Source organism: Acartia tonsa, chromosome 11 (assembly GCF_053477335.1).
Source record: "Acartia tonsa isolate MP-2025a chromosome 11, ASM5347733v1, whole genome shotgun sequence".
Classification (NCBI taxonomy): domain Eukaryota; kingdom Metazoa; phylum Arthropoda; class Copepoda; order Calanoida; family Acartiidae; genus Acartia; species Acartia tonsa.
The window spans coordinates 24,663,108-24,677,064 of NC_137270.1; the positions used below are offsets into that span (position 1 = coordinate 24,663,108).

Below are 13,957 nucleotides of genomic sequence, written 5' to 3' on the forward strand. Positions count from 1 at the left end.
CTTTATATCTAAATTCTTTCCAAGCGTTGGAACTTTTGGATGTTGTTATCCTTGTTTAAACCATTAGGTATTTTAATAAAATATGGTTACCTTATATTGATATTCGCTTCTATTTGTACTTCATTACTTGCTTTATCATTTTCTGTTGTACTTTCTTGACAATCATTTACACCATTTTCACTAACATGGTTATTTGTGCCATTTTGAGATTTATTGGATTGATTTTGTTCTGGTTTTGTTGTATTAGAATCAACTTCTATAGAGTTGACAACACTATTTCCATGCGAGTTTAATAATTCTTCTATCAGTCTGGATTCTAAAATACAACATCTTTAATTTTCAAACTTTTATAAAACTTTTGCATTTAATTCCCTTTAGAATAGTTATTTCTCGCATCGTATTATAAACGGCTTATCGCGGATATAGAATAAAATTAAAACAAGTTTTTTTAGCCCCGAGGTGGCTAAAAAAAACTGGTTTTAATCTTATGATTGTACATTTTTATATTCGTAGAAAGCTGGATATAATATGATGCTAGACATAGTTTTTTCGTGTGGATGAGAACCGGATTCGAATGAATACGAGAATAGTTATTTATTGCATAGTATTTTTTAATATGTTTTCGTGGATAGTAAAATGAAAAATTATAAGATAAATTTCAATTTTGTTGGCACTGAGGGACTAAACCCCTAGTATTAATGTGTTGAATTTATTTAAATATTTGTGGAAAATTGTCTGTAATACAATACGATACATGATTTTATAGTATGGCTTAGAACCGGTTTTAATTCAGCGGATATTAATCAATTTTAAAGCCATACTATTAAAAAAATATTGATGAGAAATTAATATTTAGGAACAGGAAGGGATCCATAGATAAGACAATAAAAGTTATTATTCCAAACTTTGAGCGTGCAAAATACTAAATTATTCTAGCAGCTGTGCTCCTAGCATTATTAATTTTAGAGAAAAAAAGTCAAAAACCTGCACAGCAGGACTTAAATAGAGGTTGCCTAAAGAAATCTTAAAGGACAGTCGAAAAATCTTTCTACTTCATAAGATTTTAAGTACATAAGAGGATTTAATAAAACTTTGCTTTAAAATGATAAATTCAGACCTGCAGTGTTATTCGTATCATTGCTAGATTCGCCATTTCTTTCAGTTAACTTTCCCTCTTTAATTTCCACTGAACATAATGGAATGAAAGAATAAAAGGCCGCTTTGGGTAAGAACAATAAAAAACTGAAAGAAAGATGAAAAAGAATTTCTTAAACAAAATATCTAAAGGGACAAGACAATAGACGATAAATTGTTAATGCGAATTGGTACGATTTAGCTTTCTATTTGATGTTAAAGCACAAATAAAATCTAGAATAATAGCGTTTTCGCCCCTAGGGACCTCTAGGGGCATTTTAGGTTAGAATGAGATGTATTAAAAAGAAAAGAAATGAAGAGCGGAGAATATTTTTTTTCTAAGGGTAATTTCTCTTGGAAAGGTTTCAATACAATTCCCAAAATAGTTATAAACCTTCTCTAGTCCTAGGAATAGCTACTTATAGTAGTGAAAAACTTAAGAATAGCTACTTAAGTATCATAGTAGTGAAAAACTGTATCAGTTCAGCGGTTGGCGAGATACTTCTATACAGACAGACAGAACACATACATACATTCTATTACTAATATAATGATACGTAAACAATATAAGTTATTCATATAATCTATGATTCTCAGTAAGATATTTGGACACAATAAAAACAAGTGAATTGAAATTCTTACCAACTTTGTTATCAACGTCAGTATTTTTCTCCTGAAGTTTTTGACGTCTTTGCTTTCTTTGATTTCGCCAGTGAGTTTCGTTACTTGTCATTCTAAATAATAGAAACGATTCTTTTGTTTTTCTAGAGGGGTTGGAATTATTTTCTCAAGTGAATTTCTCCAATGCTCCTGTTAAGCCTAAAACCTTCCCTGAACTAAAACTTAGTGGAAATCAATAGCCTTTATGACAGATAGATATTCTCCTACTTCAGTATACATTGTTTTTTAAAAAGCGAAGCTTTTCTATAATTGCTCCGAGACGGATAGCTTTTTTCGTTAATTAAGGCATGTTAGAATTGTCCTATCGATTTCAAACTTTGCATGGTGATTCCTGTAGTAGTTAGGTACGATTTAGAAAGCGTAGCAACTCTATGATCATTACCAGAATGTCCGTACGTCCATTTTAAACATGTTCATTTTTTACTTTTTTAACAACAAATTTTTATGTGATCTAATTATCCGATTGTTCTGATTTTTGATGTAATGATTCCTGGGACAACAAAATACAATATCATATTAAAAAGCAACTCTATTATCAAGTCCTAAAAATGTATGTCTATAGCATAAACAATATCCTGTATCAAGAAGTTTTTCAAGAAATTTACTAACTATATTGCTTTGACTCTTATACATTTATATTCTGACAGTTTAGACACTATACCTACTAGTGTTAATGTCCGTTTGTCCTATCGTTTCAGAGCTTCTCTTTTATGGATGTTGTCATCTTTGTTTTATTAATGTATTTAATATACTGTGTAATAAATGACATGAACTGAGTTATAAACATTATTACCTAGCAGAACAAAGATGTTTTGATTCTCTTTTAATTGCCAAATCAACCTAAAATGTAAGGATATCAAAAGTGCATGTAACAAGAATGAAAACAAACAAAGGTAGCAAAGCTCAAAACTGCACAGAAAGACAAATGGAGTAAGTTATATTTTCACAGCACCAGTTGAAAAGAAGATATTTTACTTTAGTCTTTTTTATCGTTAGTTTTTTTATTTGATTAATTGGGCGGTTTTACACGACGTCCAATGTCCAGCCACCTCTCATTATTTTTTTCAAATATTGTATCAGGGGGGTGGGGGGATTTTTGTTTGTTTTGATTACTTCAGGTTATATTGGGTACAAGGTAGCCCCGCAAGGTAATGGCACCCGACAGCGTTAGGCAGGGGGAAAAACTTCCCCTTTCCTATCTATTTAAATTTTTTTCTAAAGCACCATTTTTATTTCCTTATTCATTAAAATGGTTCACTAAGTTCGTACCTACGTATCTAACACAACTAATTTATAATAATTAATATACCTTTATAATCTGAAGCCATGTTTTAATTTGTTGAAATAGATTCAAAGCAGTTGTGCCTTTTTGTGGAATGGACCAGCTAAATGCTTTCTCTTTGGATTTCTTAAAGCAAAAAGTAGTTTATTTGGGGATAGCTATCAGTTTTAAATGGGGATCTTAGGGTTAAGGCAATGGAAGAAAAATTTATGTACATTCCCAATGATGAAAAACAAAATATTTTCTTTTTTAAAATTTTAAAACTATTGGTTGAAACGTCGAGTAAGTCACATTTTCCCAAAATACATATTGCCCCCCCCCCTCCCCCCCCCCCCATTTAGCAATAACAAAAAACAAAGGAGTCTCATTAGTTTGGGGAATCTACACAATCAATCGCTTATCCCTATCATCTTTCTCAATTTAAATTTAAACAAATAAACATTTGAAATCTCACCATGTATTTCAAACTTTTAACTGTGTTAAGATCCACATGTCTCCATGTCCAGGCTACGCCCCAACGCATTGTTTTTCCCTGACAAAACTCTTAAGATTTCAATGTCGCCTTTTATTTATAAACTAACCATACTTGATTAATATCACCAAGAGATGCGATTGATAATGAAGTTTTTTTAGTTTTCAGTATATACATAAATGAACTTTTGTCGGTTTCAAAATATCTCGTTTCTAGCCTTAGAAATGACTAAAACACCACCATTTTTAGGTTTTCTTTGAGAAATGGCCATCTTTTAGAGTTTTTTTGAGAGCTAGGAACGAGATATTTTGAAACAGACAAAAGTTTCTGATTCTACTCCTCAAGGCTTTTTCATGGAGCACCATGAAGCCAGAGTTCCGATTAAATTATTTTTTTACTTCCATTCAACGATAGCTATAAAATTGTGTGTCAGACAACGGTTTTTAGATAAATTTAAATTATCAGGAGCTTTTTTCTATTGAATAATAAAGAAGACATTCCTGTATTAGTTTGGCTTGCAACACCTAGCGATGCTAAATACTGTTTTATAGGCACAACACTTGATTTATGTCCACACAGAGTTGTAAATATACACACTAAAATATTTTTTTTATATTAAAGTTGTATTATAATGGATAATGAATACATTCCCCTCACAAAAAAATAAAGAGACGTGGGGCTTTTCTGTAATTCATAAGGCACTTTATATATATTTTAATCTTGTCTATGACCTAAAAGTTTTTTTAAAATTTCTAAAAATAAATTGTAATAAAATTTTAAGATCTGACCTTTATCTTTGACTAGGACACTTTGATCTGCCATCATTTTCATAAACTTTACTTCCCCACCCTAGAAAAATAAAATTCAATAATATTTAATTATGGCATCGAATTATAGACAGCTTTCCGCGGATATTAAAATGAAAATATATAAAATCAAAACCAGTTTGTTACTAATAATTTTTCATTTTAATCGTGGAAACTTCCAATCATAATTCCAAATTTGTTTGGGAATTACCTATCACCCTCTTACCCCCTCCCTCTTCTCGGACGTCTCTGTGTAGTTATGTCTATATCAACTAGTGTCTACGCTCTCGAGGCCTCTAAGGGCACTAAGAAGGGGAGATTTGAATTCAATAACCCAATTTCTATTTTCGATTTAGAAAGATAAACTCTTAAATTTAATTTTTTTGGGGAAGGCGGGATAAATTGTTTTTTTTTTTGGGGGGGGGGGGGGTGATTTCTCTTGGGATAAATCGCCCCCCGAATCGGTTCAGCAAATAGCGAGATCCTTTGATACAAACAAACACACAAACAGACATCCTGTTACTTAATTTATTATAAGGATTTACCTGGGTTTTAATTTCACAGTCTTTACCAACAGGAGGCTGCTCACAAAAATCTTCCTGTTCCATGTTACTTTCTTCATCCCTATAACAACATCTTTGACATGACCTTTGTTCACTTAATTTTAGGGGTAAAGCTACTCTACACTTCCAAATGTCCGTCCTTCCATTTGTCTGTTTTCCTTCCAATTGCTTTGTTATTTTATTTTTACAATTGCATTTTTGGATGTAGTTATCCTTGTTACAAGTATTCCTCTTACCTCATAAAAAATGGAGGATTGCACATTGTAAACTGGAAGCTGGAGCCTGGAGGCCAAGTTGCAGGATCCAGAATCTGGTTGCTGGATACAGGTACTACTGTAATTTTATCCTGGGAAAAAAAAATTCTTAAAAAACTTTTGTGTAGATTTTTTACTCATTAAGAAGGCCTGTTTAAATGTAAATTGTTTTGTGTCTGTCTGTCTATGTGTACCAAAGGATCTCGCTAATCCTGGTATGTTTCTCCTTTACAGTGTAGCTTCTCATAGGTCCTGAGAAGGTTCATCACAATTTTCTGGGATGGTACCACAATCCTAAGAGAAAACGCCCCTAAAAAAATTTCCCCCACAAAAAATATAATACCTAACACAAATTGAAAGTGATAGGTAGACTTCCCCCCCCCCCCCCCTCCCTCCTGAAGTGCCCCTAGAGGCGTAGCCGCTAGTTAAAAAATAAGCATATTAATACCTTCAAGTTGTTATCATCAACATTCTTGACAGCAACGGCCAAATTTTCTGCATCCACCTCAGTTCCTAAAAAACAACAAATGCAACATCAATTTTTAATAGCCGAATAAAGCTGCCCCCTGTCATGAGTGTTTCATATTCTAAGATCCCGTAAAGTTACATGTTCTAGGGCTTTAAAACATACAACAGCAGTTGGTTTAATAAGGTTGTACTAGCAGCTGCGCCATTAGCATCTAGGGCTCTGTATTCGAAAGTAGAGGGAAGGGAAGGAAAAAAACATAAACCTATCCCTAAATCTAAAAATAAAATAGCCTTAAACTATCCAAGGACCTATGTGAAGCTTCCCTAAAAAAAAAGAACTCAATTGGTCCAGTTGAAGCTACAAAAAAATTACCACTTTATACATTTGTTACCTTGACAAAAGGAAAAAGTAGGTTGCGGGTAAAATCCGTAAAGGTGTGGGTTTTAAGGCTTAAAAAGAGTAGTATAATATTCACTAAACATGTGTATTCCTTATTAAAAAGAACTAGGTATAGACAAAAAAAAAATTTTAAGTTAAAAAATTGTAAAAAAAATCTAAAAAAATCATCGAATGTCAAACTGACAATAATAACAAAATTTAAAAAAAATTATTGGAAAGAGTTTCAAAAAGGGGGGGGGGCGAAAGTGACACTTTTTGAAACCAAAACTAAAAGTCAAAGGAACTCAACTAAAAAAAGAGTTACAGGTCTGACATTTTGCATGGCAGTTGCTTTATAGGGGTACAATATGGAACTGTGAAGAAACGGCGGCGCAACCGCCGAAAACCGCCGAGAAAAGGCAACAAAAATTACGGCGGGAAACGGCGGTTTTCGGCGGTTGCGCCGCCGTTTCTACACAGTTCCATATTGTACCCCTATAAAGCAACTGCCATGCAAAATCTCAGACCTGTAACCCTTTTTTTAGTCGAGTTCCTTTGTTGACTCTTAGTTTTGGTTTAAAAAAGTGTCACTTTCGCCCCCCCCCCCTTACAAATAATGCCAATTATTTCAAAGATATCCATTTTTTAAAACATAAGGTAATTGATTGTCCATGATAATTCTATGTATTATATGTTAAAAATTAATTTTTGTCAGCTTGACATTAGCAAAGCTTTCGGTGAATTTTTCAGGTATTATTAATAATTTTCAGGCATCATTAACTTTTTTTTTAAATTTTTATCTATAGTTCTTTTCAATAAGAAATACACATATTTAGTGAATATTATCGTTCTACAACTGTTTTTATGCCTTAAAACACACACTTTTACGAATTTTACACGCAGCCTATTTTTCCCTTATTACAGGGATAAAAATTAAAGGTCCTTTGCACAAAATCGGATTCGAATTCTGACCGGATTCTTATTTTCAGATTCATCCAAAATAAATGAGGATTCCGGACTAATCTGAGCATAAATTATCACGGATTTCGGATTCAGATTCTGAGTTTTGGTGCAAGAAAATTAGCGGATTAATCCGAAACGGATTGCCAATGCCTTCCCTGAATTAAAAGGATGCTCACCCGTCATGTTCCATTTGAGATGTTTGGCAGCCAACAGGCAATAAACAGAAGAAGCTCCAGTACCTAAAATGTTAAAATGTATAGATCTTGGGAAAGAAAACGAAGTAACGGGTTTCGTCGATAGGTTATTTTAGGTTAGGTTGGGTATATGTTAATGTTTTCCCGCAAGGTTAGAGCCCCTCGCAGGGGCTAGAAATAGGAGAAAAATTAATGTGAAAATGCGTCGAACCCCGCTACTTTGTTTTCTTTCCATTATCAAAATGTAGTTACAGCTTCCATTCAGGTAAATTAAAACTAATTTATAATTTTATGCAAAGATTTTAAGAGAGAAGATAAATTGATGTACATAAAATACTTCTATCAACTTAATAAACCAACCATGGATTATTGAATAAAAGTACTCAAAGTTTTGAAGTCTACGAATAAGAAAAGGTAACTTAAAACTTTGGGTACTACAATTTTAACTCACGAGTCACAGACCAAACCCGTGATCGTGTCTCAACACGTAGCGCATCCGCTTGACGCCGGGGACGTTATAGGTTAGAATCTCGGACCGACACCGCGTCATAACTTAAGACGTTAAAAATTTATTACTACTGCTGATATGTCAGGTGCGTGACATAAATAGTAAGAGTAGGGGGAACGCCTTGGCCCATAAACAGGCGCAAATCATTACCATACATAGTTAGGACTTCTCAGACAAAGTTCAAGCAATCAAAGGGTTGGTTGTCTGATGGATGTTACTTAACCTAATATACTTGGGTGTTAGAGTATCGCATCCCATAACACGTGTATGATGCTCTGGATTCTCTAGATGATCAGTTAAATCGAAGGAGAATCCCGCCCTTACGAGGTAATTGTAATAAACTCACAAACCAGAGTTCCCTCTCTCCCTGAATTTGAAAGCAACATATTAAAACTTACCAACATCAAGTCCATGAATTTCTTTATCTTCGGGCAAACACTAAATATATTATTACATTTAACTAAAGTTTTAAGAATCAAATTTCCAGTAAATATTCGAAACCGATTAATATTTATGAATAATTATAAATTGTTGGTTACAAATACACAATCACCCTGCATGCATAGTAAACCGTTTGGACAGAGTCCCGCAGAGGCACAATAAAAATCTTTCTTTATTAAAAGGGGACTATCCACGAACAAGAGCAAGTGATTCTAAGCACCTTCCAGCAGTTATTCTAAATGTTTTTTTGGTCAATAAACTAGGGTTATGTTTAATATCGTTATATCGATTTAAAAGTTTAGTTTCTCCATGGTTTTATATGAATAAAACTTTGAAATGTTCGACATTTTGTGACTCTTTTGATGAAAAATGTTAATTTAGAAAAAGGGATGGTAACTTGTAATATCGTAATTTATAGCATTGGATTATGTTTTGGTGTATTATTTTATTTGAAGTTTTGAACTCAGCAAAGCATTTGATGCTATTTTGTCAAAAAATGCTTAACATTTCTAAGTTTTGTTTATAGAAGACCATGGTGAAACTTTATTTTTTTAGTCGATATAACGATACTAAACATAACTCTAGTATATTCACCAAAAAAAACATTTAGAATCACTGCTGGAAGGTGCTTAGAATCACTTGCTCTTGTTCGTGGATAGTGGAGGTTTTATTTAATGTAACTGCAACTATTTATTTGAAGAGTTTTCGTACCTTTAACAGATCTTTGATCCACAGAAGATAATTGAGCCTTGATGGAATTGTGGGGATCAAACAAGTACTTGGTATTGTTACACTAAACAAATAAGTAGGGTAGCCGCACCAACAATATAAAATGTTTCTATATTAGTTACCTATTTATCGGATCATATTATAGACATCTTTCCGTAGATAGTAAAATAAAAAAGTTCCAGTTTGTTGGCCTTAAGGGGATGAAGGCCCAGGTCAACCAAACTTATGATTTTTCTTTTAATACTCGTAGAAAATCTAAATAATTCAAAACTAGATTTATCAGAACTGGTTCCAATCCGTTGGTATTAATCGGTTTCGAAGCCATACTTGTCTATTATCGTACGTATTATAGACAGCTTTTCGAAGATCCGATTATTACAAATGAAAATTTATGAGATTAAAACCAGTTTTGTTAGACCCAAGGGCTTTCTTAATTGTACCTAACTGTTACAGGAATCATCATAAGAAGTTAGGTTCAATTGGACAATTATAACATGCCTAAACCAACGATAATATCTATCGATAACGAAAATGAAATATTGACGGACCTACCAAAATGTAAAAAAGCTTTGCTTTAATACATTGAATTAGTATTTTAAAGTAAGTATGTTTTTGAACCTTTTTTAAAAACAAATACACTATTCTAAGACATGAAGATATATTTCGATTTTAGCAATAATTTTCAATTCAGTTTGTCTCTTGTAGAATTGAATTGAGCAATATTAACTTGGTCGTTATAGACAATGGACATTAAAACATAAGGACAGAAATCTATTCAGAAAATATTTTCTCGTATTCATTCGAATCCGGTGGATAGGAACCGGTTCGCATCCATACGAAAAAACTATGTCTAGCATCGTATTATGCCCAGTTTTCTACGAATATAAAAATGTACAATCATAAGATTAAAACCAGTTTTTTTAGACCGTGCCTTAGGCACCTCAGGGCTAAAAAAAACTGGTTTTAATAATCTTATAATTGTAAATTCTATATCCGCGGAAAGCTGTTTATAATACGATGCGAGAAATAACTATTCTAGTTTTATTACTTTGCGCCTACCTTAATCCAAACTTGTCCATGAGTAGAATCTGGCTTAATGTTCGCAAAGAGTCGGCATTCTTGAAGTCTAACAGTACTTTTCCACTTATATCTTAACAAAAAAAATATACCTATTTTGTTTGATATAAGTGGGTGATTCATAATCCAAGTATATATTTATCCCAAATGATAACAAACATAATTACCCCTTATCCTACTAAGCATTTTTGTTTGCAGCGAAGGATCTCGCTAAACACCAAACCGATATGGTTCTCCTGTAGAGGGAAGCCTCGTGTATAATACAAAGTGGAACGATGTCTGTCTGTCTTCTGTCTGTCTGTTTAATTGTTTGTGACGGAGAATTTCGCTAACAGCTGAACCGATCGGGTTCTCCTTAACCGGATAGCTTCTCATAGGTCCCGGGAAAGTTTATAACTATTTTAGGGGAGGGTACCACCATCCTCCCCAGAGAAATCAATAAAAGTATTAAAAAAAAATGCTGCCCTGAGCACATTTTTGCAATTAGCTAAAAACATAACTGACACAATCTATCGACGAAAAAAATATTTTTGATAAATAGCTGATTTTAAAATAGATTGAAAAGAAACAATTTTACGTGTCCCTAGAGGCCTCTAGGGGCGTAGCCGCTAGTATATATAAATAATGGTTGAAAAGTTTATAAAATTCCAGTTTGGAACTAACTTATTTAATAAAAGTACCCCGTAAGCTAACAAATAGGATAACGTGGATATAAAACATTGGGTACTTTAAGGTACTGTGGGGCCTAAACCTAAGGTGCACTAACCATTATTTTAAATTTTTAAATTTTAAGTTGAGGAGGGGGGATGGAGATGTTGTATCAGTGCTCAACAAGGAACTTAATGTGGAAGCACCTAAAAATTCTTACCTTGTCTTACATGTTTTCTAAATTCTGGATATCTAAGGGCCAAATCCTAAAAAAAAAAACATTTAGGTTTTAGGATAAACAAATTAAATATTATATATGTGTGGATTTAATTCAGAGTAAATTAAATAATAAAATCAAATATGGGATCTGTGGATATAAAAACTATTCAATTTACGCCAAGGGAGGAGTAGGTTGCGCTAAAAATCCTTAAAAGTGTGAGTTTTAAGGCTTAAAAATAGAAGTAGAACTATTCACAAAATATGTGTATTTATTAATGAAAAGAACTATAGACAATTTTTTTTTAAAGTTAACATTTATTTTTATCTTTCTACTAATGTTTTTAAAAGCGAAGCTTTTCTATAATTAGGGTCGGTCCGTCCGTACGTCCGAACGTCCGTCCGTAACGGATAGCTTTTTTCGTTAATTTAGGCATGTTAGAAATGTCCTATCGATTTCAAATTTTGCATGGGGATTCCTTTAATAGTTAGGTACGATTTAGAAAGCGTAGCAACTCTATACTCATCACCAAAATGTCCGTACGTCCATTTTAAACATGTTGATTTTTTTACTTTTTTAACAACAAATTTTTATGTGATCTGATCATCCGATTGATCTGATTTTTGGTGTATTGATTCCTGGGACAACAAAGTATAATGTAATAAGCGAAGCAACTCTATGATCAAGTCCTAAAAATGTAAGTATGTCCATAAACATTATCCTGAATCAAGCTGTTTTTCAACAAATTTACTTACACTTTTGCGTTGACTCTTATACATTTATATTCTGATTATTCAGTTCTGACACTATACAAGTATTAATGTTCGTTTGTCTTACCGTTTCTGTGCTTCGCTTTTATGGATGTTGTCATCCTTGTTAACTTAAAACTCACAACTTTTACGGATTTTTAGCGCAACCAACTCCTCCCTTTTTCATCAGTCAAAACTATTCTCTTTCAGATATCGGATGAAATGCTTTTCCAGAACCAACACATTCAATCTCATAAAAAACAAGGATAACAACATCCATAAAAGCGAAGCACTAAAACGGTAGGACAAACGGACGTTAACACTTGTATAGTTTCAGAACTGAATAATCCTAATATAAATGTATAAGAGTCAAAGCAAAATTGTGAGTAAATTTGTTAAAAAACTGCTTGATACAGGATAATGTTTATGGACATACTTACATGTTTAGGACTTGATTATAGAGTTGCTTCGTTTATTACATTATACTTTGTTGTCCCAGGAATCAATATACCAAAAATCAGATCAATCGGATAATTAGATCACATAAAAATTTGATGTTAAAAAAGTAAAAAAATCATCATGTTTAAAATGGACGTACGGTCATTTTGGTAATGATTATAGAGTTGCTACGCTTTCTAAATCGTACCTAACTGCTAAAGGAATCACCATGCAAAATTTGAAATCGATAGGACAATTCTAACATGCCTAAATTAACAAAAAAAGCTATCTGTTACGGACGGACGGACCGACCCTAATTATAGAAAAGCTTCGCTTTTAAAAATCAGATCAATCGGATGATTAGAACACATAAAAATTTGTTGTTAAAAAAGTAAAAAAGTCAACATGTTTAAAATGGACGTACGGACATTTTGCTATTGATTATAGAGTTGCTACGCTTTCTAAATCGTACCTAATTACTAAAGGAATCACCATGCAAAATTTGAAATCAATAGGACAATTCTAACATGCCTAAATTAACGAAAAAAGCTATCCGTTACGGACGGACGGACCCTAATTATAGAAAAGCTTCGCTTTTAAAAAGAATGCACTCATCTAACATATAATTTCTAGTTGATTCTCTAGGAATTTTACCGCAAGAGGAAGCGAGAATAAGCTGGCTGCATGTTATGGCACAGTTGTATGACATGTTACACATAGGTACCTATTTTTTTGTTTCCAAATTTTAAATGTTTTTTTGTGGGGTGTATGAATGCCTCTCCCCCCAGAGAAATAGCTTAAAGCCATCACTGTACCCGTATCTTCTATATACTCTGAGAAGCACAACCTTATATAGACGGACTACTACTTTGTCTTATAGTTTAATACCTTAAAATCTGGAGGTTTCTTAAAAACATTTTCATCGTGCATAAATCTATTTAGAGACATTTTTAAATCTGAAAACAAATGTTATAAAAAATTACATTTACATACTTACAACATATAAAAATATAGGTAATTTAGTTATTTTTAACATCTTTTTAATGACAAAACAATAAAACAAACACAAAAATTTTATTTTAACATTATACCTAATTGAGGTTTTATTTTTAATCTAATGCCATATTACTCTACTAGCGGCTACGCCCTTAGAGACCTCTAGAGGCACGTGACTTGAGTGAAGAGAGGGCATTATTTTCTATTGGTGATTTTTAGGTTGGTGTTACCCCTCCCCCCCCAAAAAAAAAGTTATAAGCCATCCCAAGAGCCATAGCATATATATAGCTTCACTGTGAAGGAGAACCTTATCGGTCAGCTAAACACAGACTAACAATAACATCCTGTTACTTTTACAAACAAATTTGGTTCCTTTTTTTATATAATGCCAATACAGAAAATAAAACATATATACATATATTCAAACAAATTAATTCCATAGATTTTTTCATCAATTCCCTATTATTCCAATATATTTATTTACAAATAACATCGTGACTTTTCGTCATAAAAATCACTTTGAATTATGATATCATTAAAGCTATTCTGAAATGCATGTTTCAAAAAACAAGGATACTATTCTTAGATTCTCAATAGATATCGTTTTAGGAACCCTCAAAAGTTTTTGGAAATGCTTAAAGCTACAATTATTATTGACCCAATATAAACCTACAAAAGTTTTGCTGTTCAAATTTTTTTTGTTTCCAAAGACACGATTGTTTTTGTAAAAAACAAAGATGACAACATACATAAAAGCGAAGCTCTGAAACGGTAGGACAAACGAACATTAACACTTGTATAGTGTCAGAACTGAATAATCAGAAAGTAAATGTACAAGAGTCAAAGCAATATTTTAAATAATCGAATAATTAGATCACATAAAAATTTGTTAATAAAAAAGTAAAAAAACAACATGTTTAAAATGGACGTACGGACATTCTGGTAATGATTATAGAGT

General features: G+C 32.6%; 1 protein-coding gene across 1 annotated transcript in view; it reads right to left on the reverse strand.

Annotated features, from left to right (window-relative positions):
* The window catches only part of LOC145331671 (U6 small nuclear RNA (adenine-(43)-N(6))-methyltransferase), a 15,379-nt gene extending 2,423 nt beyond the window's left edge, over positions 1-12,956 (reverse strand). Inside the window, exons 1-17 of the mRNA XM_080176453.1 lie at positions 12,892-12,956; positions 10,820-10,865; positions 9,934-10,024; positions 8,857-8,938; positions 8,103-8,142; positions 7,179-7,241; positions 5,641-5,705; positions 5,175-5,284; positions 4,921-4,999; positions 4,358-4,418; positions 4,070-4,165; positions 3,552-3,640; positions 3,125-3,223; positions 2,609-2,655; positions 1,777-1,868; positions 1,118-1,186; positions 91-316 (exon numbers count right to left, since the gene is read on the reverse strand). Of these exons, the coding sequence (XP_080032579.1) occupies positions 91-316; positions 1,118-1,186; positions 1,777-1,868; positions 2,609-2,655; positions 3,125-3,223; positions 3,552-3,640; positions 4,070-4,165; positions 4,358-4,418; positions 4,921-4,999; positions 5,175-5,284; positions 5,641-5,705; positions 7,179-7,241; positions 8,103-8,142; positions 8,857-8,938; positions 9,934-10,024; positions 10,820-10,865; positions 12,892-12,951 (1,415 nt within the window). The 5' untranslated portion in view covers positions 12,952-12,956. The remainder of the gene's footprint in view (positions 1-90; positions 317-1,117; positions 1,187-1,776; positions 1,869-2,608; positions 2,656-3,124; positions 3,224-3,551; positions 3,641-4,069; positions 4,166-4,357; positions 4,419-4,920; positions 5,000-5,174; positions 5,285-5,640; positions 5,706-7,178; positions 7,242-8,102; positions 8,143-8,856; positions 8,939-9,933; positions 10,025-10,819; positions 10,866-12,891) is intronic.
* Positions 12,957-13,957: the final 1,001 nt, after the last annotated feature.